At 31.6% G+C, this 7039-nt stretch overlaps 1 protein-coding gene across 1 annotated transcript; it reads right to left on the bottom strand.

Moving 5' to 3' along the window:
- Positions 1 to 236: 236 nt before the first annotated feature.
- On the bottom strand, positions 237 to 5726 carry LOC131034527 (cysteine-rich receptor-like protein kinase 44). Its single transcript, XM_057966028.2, has 7 exons — positions 5443 to 5726; positions 5157 to 5291; positions 4774 to 4913; positions 1407 to 1617; positions 1085 to 1319; positions 785 to 935; positions 237 to 701 (listed from the first exon to the last, which is right to left on the bottom strand). The coding sequence occupies exons 1-7, from the start codon at positions 5555 to 5557 to the stop codon at positions 348 to 350; spliced, it is 1341 nt and encodes a 446-aa protein (XP_057822011.2). The 5' UTR covers positions 5558 to 5726; the 3' UTR covers positions 237 to 347.
- Between the last annotated feature and the right edge of the window lie 1313 nt (positions 5727 to 7039).

The raw sequence follows: 7039 nt of genomic DNA, 5'->3' as shown, positions 1-7039 counted from the left end.
ATTTGACAATGTTTTTTATTCTTTCTCTCCTAAAAGAAGACATTATTCATTCTTCTATTAAGTTGTAGAAAAATAGAAGTAGGAATTATCTTTATCTTTTAAAAAATCTAAAACTTAATAGTTAAATTGCTATAATATTGTGAAATATAGTATTATAGATTATATCTTATTATTTTCAATACTATTAACGAAATTAAAAAAAGATATATTTTCATGGAAAATGTCAAGATCACCCTTAATTTACACCATAAAAATAACGCTATTACAGTTTACTATCATAAGAATTTGTCATATATAGTTTGATATGCAAGTTCTCTTATAAAACTAGATTTAGAAAGTAAACAAGATTATCTAGGACCCAAATCTGTTATTGATGTATCATTGATAGATGGGTAAGCCAATGGCGTGGTAGACGAAGCAGATGAAGTTGCGCTTGTAGATGTTGATGTTGATGCACGTCGTGGAACATTATCTTGTGTAATGCTGAGATAAGCGGGCTTTGCGGGATTTGGCAAGTTGGTCACAGAATTATCCAAAAGCACTGTATATACATTGATCATTGGTGGGCGAAGTGATGGATTTCCTTGTGTACATAAAAGTCCCACATGAATGCATCTTGAAACTTGTTCATTAGGAAAATATTTTAGTATAGCTTTGTCAATAATATCAATGATATTTCCATCCCTGTACAATCTCCATACCTGCATAAGAATGCATATTTATCTTTATAAGATATCTAACTTTTGAAAACAAATTATATTATTATATCTTATTTTTATCTTACCCATTCCAAAAGGCTTTGATATTCAAGAGGCAATCTACTATCAGAGTTCTTTCTTCCACACATAATTTCTAAAATAAGAACACCGAAACTGTAAACATCCGCTTTAACAGATAGTTGACCACCTACAGCATACTCCGGTGCCATATAACCACTGCATAATTCGCAACACTTGCTAGATTAGAATACAACTTAAGAAGAATCCTAATAAAACAAAACGAACTTACAGAGTACAAAATAATAAAAATTTAAATAATTTGAAAAGGAAAAATAAGTAAGTGTAAAAAATTATCAAATTCTTACAGTGTCCCTGCAACCATTGTATTGACATGAGTCTCGTCTAGCTGAAATAACCTAGCTAAACCAAAATCTGATATTTTTGGCTGCATTTTCTCATCAAGCAAAATATTGCTCGCTTTGATATCCCGATGAATAATCTGCAACTGAGAATCTTGGTGTAAATATAGAAGTCCACGGGCTACTCCAAGTATGATGTTCAAACGCTTTGGCCAGTCAAGTTCTTGGCTCCGCTCTGGATCTATATCCGTAACCCCAAATAAGTGACTCTAAATAAAGAACAAATATTAAATGACACTCATTTAAAATTTATATGAAATTAGCTTACGAAATAGAATTTTGTCAAGGCTCTTGTTAGGCAAGAATTCATAAACAAGCAAGCGTTCTGATCCCTCAGCACAACATCGAAGCAGATTCACAAGATTACGATGTTGAATTTTGGCGACCAACTTAATCTCATTTAGAAACTGCTTTTTCCCTTGCGATGATTGCACGGAAAGCCTCTTTACCGCTATTTGTAATCCATTTGGCATAGTGCCCTGGCATGAAAGAAAACACGCAAATATTGAGCGTATGTAACACTGGAAAATATAACGAAGTCCAGAACTCTTAATTGAGTGGAATAGTGCTTCAAACTTGCTTATGATAAATTGATCTCGGGAAAATGGCTCTGAGAAGAGAATCAAATTAATGTCAGAGAAAATAAAAATAGCCGAAACTTAAGAAAACACATAAAAGATGAGCTTCTGAAGCTTCTGACATAAAAGAAAACACATAAATAATGAGCTTCTGTCACACTATAAACATATAACAAAGTCCATAACTCTTAATTGGGTAAAATAATGACTCAAACTTGCTTAGGATAAATCAATCGAGGGAAATGGGCTCTCAGAGGATAAACATAATGATCAGGGTACAGACAATCAAAGGACAGAGAAATTACAAATAGCCCGAACGTAAGAAGAGCTGTATTAAGAAGAAAGTGGACAAACGACCAGCATTGAGCAGAAGCAGACAGAAATTGTGAAGCCAACGAGGCGAATACCCACCGCCAAAAAGCAGCATGATTGGAAGCAAAAGGAAGCATAGCAGGCACCCAAAAGTTCCTAGGGGAAACCATAAAACTCAGCAAAGAGATGATCCTAAAGTCATGAATAACTACAAAGGCCAATTATGACAGGTAGAAGCATAGAATAACTACAGAGAATCGAACATGGAGACTCTCATCGGAAACAGAAAGAAGGTGTAGGCCACCAAGCCACCAGAATTCAAGTAACGAGCAAACTCAAAAACATAGAATATGTTTTCTACTGAGGGAGATAGTCAGGAATGTGATATTGCTAGGAACTTCCGTAAAAACAACCATCCCAAGAAATGTCACCAGCGAAAACTCTGATTGGTTAGCAAAAGAAATTTCTAAGGATGCAATAATATCTACCATTCAAGCTGTTAAAAATGATGACTTCCTAGAATTGATGGGTTGCCTGCTGAATTACACAATGAAAACATTGATTGAATCAGCGATGATAGTTTGCAAATATACTTTGAAGCAATCCCCAAGGGTTCATTGGGAAGTAATATTAGCAAGGGCATCATCAAATTACTGCCTAAGGATAAAACCTTAGTGACAAATAGGGGGCCCATTACATTGGGCAATGTTTCGTATAAGATTCGTGAAAAAATTCTTGTCTTGAGACTTGTGGAGATTCTTCCTACCTTTATTAGCGGTATTTAGACAGAATTCATCCAAGGTGGATAAACGTAAGAAAATTTTCTTACAAGTTGAAAAGCAATGGTGTTGGCTAGATTGTCAGATCCGAGAATTGGGATGCTTTTTCTCTATTTTGAAAAACCATATGATAGGGTTGAATGGTCATAAAGGCTTATGGGGTCCCTCAAAAGTATTACAAGATGATAAAAAGATTTTTTAATGATGCTGTGGTTCAAGTGGATTTGAATGGTTCTTTGTCTGATCTGGTGCATCGTAGAATCCAATGCCACATTTTACATTCTTAAAAACTCATCATGTTCCCTAGTGTTCGAGGGGTGAGACTTCTAAAGGGGATAAATATTTTAAATTTGCTAATGACACTGCTCCTTTTCTGAGACTTGAGGAAGCTAATTTGGAAATTTAATGAAAATATATTTTGTCTAACATCTTGTGCTGAGCTCTCCACTGTCAGATGAATTATGGGAAAAATTCTCCTCCTAATTGGTTTAGGAAATATAATTTTCATTGGGGAGGCTCTAACAAACAGGTTAGAAATATAGCTATCTAAATTTCTAGTTAGCAATGAACACTGTAACAGAAACAGGACAAGTGCCAATTATTACAGGTACAAGCTGCAAAGTAAATATTCCCATAATCGGAAACTAACAACAGAGAATTGAGACTGGAGATCCTCATCTGAAACAAAAGTAGGTTGTACGCCACCAAGGCATCAGATTTCTAGTTACCAGCAAACTCAAAACCACAGAGAAAGCCCTCCTTATTAACAGCAGAAAGAAACAAAAGCAATCCCATTTTCTTAAACACAAAAGGGCAGAAATTATCTACGCCATGAAACCTAGTCACTAGTCAACGGATCAATCAACCCTTCCCACAGAAAAGGACTATCAGAGATTAGGTTCCTCCCATTAACCATGTACTTCGCTCTTTAATTTGCGAGAAGATCAGAAGAGCACTTTATCTTTCTATAGAATTGATTAAAAGTAATATATCTGAGTAGATAATCTGACAGACTAGCTAACTTTTAGTGGGTTTCACTAAATAACACATCCTAGTAAATATTTGAACAAATAAATGGAAAACAACGTGTGCAGATAAAAAAATTCCAATTATATGTTAAAATCCCGAATTATGGACAGATCCTATATTAAAATCAAAAGAAACCTTAACTAAATAACATAGGGGAAAGGACCCAGTAGTCGTGCACCCTAACTTCACGCTTCTCAAAATCCTACTTGGAAATTTCGAATCACTCCGATTTTTTTACAGCAGCTTACTTGGCAAGTCCCCTGCTTATAACTAAGGTTTCAGGGCCACATCATCAAATATGATGCCACATCAGCATGCTTTTTGCCAAGGTGTCCAAAACAGCCCCAAAAAAAAGTGAGACCAATAGGCGTGCAAAAGAGACCCCAATAGTTGTGCAGCCGATGTGGCATCACCTGATTGGTTACTTTTTACAATATTAGTACATTTCTTAACAACTATTGGTACATTTCCTAACAACTGTTGGTACATTTCCTAACAAAAATTGATATTTTTTGTTTCAAACAATAGGTTTTATTTGTTCAATTTTTGGAACAAAAGGTATCAACAACCCTCACAACAATTGGAACATGCTCAACTACTGGGTCCTTTCCCCTATCTGGGTCAATAATTGAACAAATTTATTTGAAACAATGAGATGGTACATAAAAAATTCTGATTATTTTCGAAAATCCACAACTGTGTACAGATCTGCTCTCAAAATCGGAACAAAACAAAATAGAAATAAAAGTAAAATGTCCGATATGTAAAGCTTCGTGATTTATTGCGGTTTTTCATTCATAAATTATTTTGAGTTAATATATAAATCAATTTCCTAAAATATCTCAATAAAATACTAAAACTGGCGTAAAATTTTTTAATAGAATATTTAATATTCCTGTCCGAAACAAGAAAACATGGTCGGTTATGATCAAGTTACCTTGTATACAGAGCCGAAGCCTCCTTCTCCAAGCTTGTTATCTTCATGGAAATCGCTAGTTGCAGCCTTGATATTTTCCAAATTAAAGTTTATCTCCTGCTTGTGGCCGATTTCTGAGTCTACCTCACTATCTAGATTCTCTGGATAAGTAATGCACCGGGGAAAAAATTTCAATTTTTTTAATGAATATATCCTATTTCAATAGGATATTAAAAACTATGAAAATTACAATTTTGCTTCTAATTGGAAAGAATTTTTTCTTGACGGCAATTCGAAGATGATGAAGAGAAACAATCTTCATTTTGTTCTAACAACCTTACTAGAACAGAATTTTTTTGATAAAAACGTAGGACAGATTAAATAAAAATTCGCTGACAAAGTACCTTTCCTTAAGACGGCGTGCTTCCAGAAAAAAGCAAACTTGAATTTCCTTCGGATTGCAAATAGGCATAACAGTAACATCACCAATGAGCCGGCAACAATACCCAAAACTATACCTACTTTGTTTGAAGACTTTGCTGCACAGGAGATGAATTTGAGTACTTAGACATCTAAAATGGTGGGAACGTTAACAAGGAACAATTAAAATGAAGTACGAATATCTATGTAATTCGTCAGATTACGAGAACAATTAGAATTAACTTCTAAGGTAATTTATCTGCATATTACTCGCTGTTGGAAGTGATGACGGTGGTGGAGAAAGCACTTTGATGGGAGACGGTGGCGGTGGAGGGGCGGGATGAAAGAATGAGTACGTTTCGTAACGAGCAAAGCAACTTCCCATCAGGCTCACTCCTCCCTGAAAAGTTCCTTCGTCCGTAAACGTCACATCCAACAGCTTACGAATTGCTTGCCTTAGGCATGTTCCGCAGTCCTCAACAGAAGTTAAATCCCTCCAACATTGCAGCTGACCGTTTATCGTATAAAATGCGGTGGTAGTTGTTGATCCAGAAGAATACGGCACTGGCTATGCAGGGGAAAATTTGCACCCCCGATCCCCGTGCTCGTCCTCCTTCCGTACGGATGCAGTCAGAAATCCTGCAAAATTCGTACTCTCCTTCAGCCTTCATTTGTCTTAAGGCTCCCGACCATACGGCAAAGTTAAATATTTTTTTTTATAATATTTTTATTTATAGTATTTTTTTATAATTTTTATTTATTATAAAAATAACAAAAATTTTAATATTTTTTTAATGATTTATTTTAATTTATTTTAATAATAATATTATAATATACAATTAATTGATTTTAAGATATATATTATATGTAAATTTCAATAAATTTTTTTTTTATTTTAACTTTTAAAATATATATGTAGATAATAGTTTATTTTTTATAAATATATATTTTTTTTATATTACATATTGAACTTTTAAAATGAATTATAAAAATAAGTTATACGTTATTATTTTTTTTATAATTTTTTATTTTTATTTATATTTAAAATAATTATATTATAATATATAATTAAGTGATTTCAAGATACATATAAGTAAAAAAAGTTTTTGCTTTTTTAAATTATATTTCTGAATTTTAAACAGTAAATTATATGTTTAAATATTTTAAAATTTTGTTCTTATTTATTTTAATAATCATTATATTACAATATACATAATATATAACTTAGTGATTTTAGCATATATCAATTTTTTTTGATATATTTGAAAATCACTTAATTATATGTTATGGATGCTAATTTTTAATAATAGTTATACTTTTATTTAAGTTACACATAACTTTCAACCAAAAATTTAATTTTTTTTATATAAATGTTAAAATTGTAACTAGGATATGTCAAATATTATGTATGTTCAAAAAAATAATCGTATGTTAAAAAAATTTGTATGTTAAGATCACCTAAATACATATTACGTGTGTTAATTTTTTACATTAGTTATATGTACTTTTACTACATTAGTAAATTTTTTGATATATATTACCTATGTTAAAATATAAAACTATTTAAATTAATAAGAACAATTATTTTTTTTAATATATATTTTAAAATTATAACAAAGTTATTTATATATTATGTATGTTTATTTTTTTAATGTGAAAATCATTTAGTTATATATTATTAATTTATTTATGTTAAGTTTTTAGTAAAGCTATTGTTTACTATACATATCTTGGAATCACTTAATTATATATTATAATTTAATTATTTTTAAAATAAAGAAAAATAAAAATTATAATTTAAACATAAAACTCATTTTAAAAATATATTAATAAATTTAATATATAATGTAAAAATAACATATATTTA

This window comes from Cryptomeria japonica, chromosome 11 (assembly GCF_030272615.1).
Source record: "Cryptomeria japonica chromosome 11, Sugi_1.0, whole genome shotgun sequence".
Lineage (NCBI taxonomy): Eukaryota > Viridiplantae > Streptophyta > Pinopsida > Cupressales > Cupressaceae > Cryptomeria > Cryptomeria japonica.
This window is presented reverse-complemented; position numbering and strand designations above follow the sequence as displayed.

Coding starts and splice junctions, on each gene's coding strand:
- LOC131034527 (XM_057966028.2), bottom strand. CDS start 5,557: ATGGGAAGTTGCTTTGCTCGTTACGAAACGTACTCATTCTTTCATCCC. Junction 5,292..5,442: donor GTCATCACTTCCAACAGCGA/GTAATATGCAGA, acceptor TCTCCTGTGCAG/CAAAGTCTTCAAACAAAGTA. Junction 936..1,084: donor ACAATGGTTGCAGGGACACT/GTAAGAATTTGA, acceptor CGAATTATGCAG/TGGTTATATGGCACCGGAGT.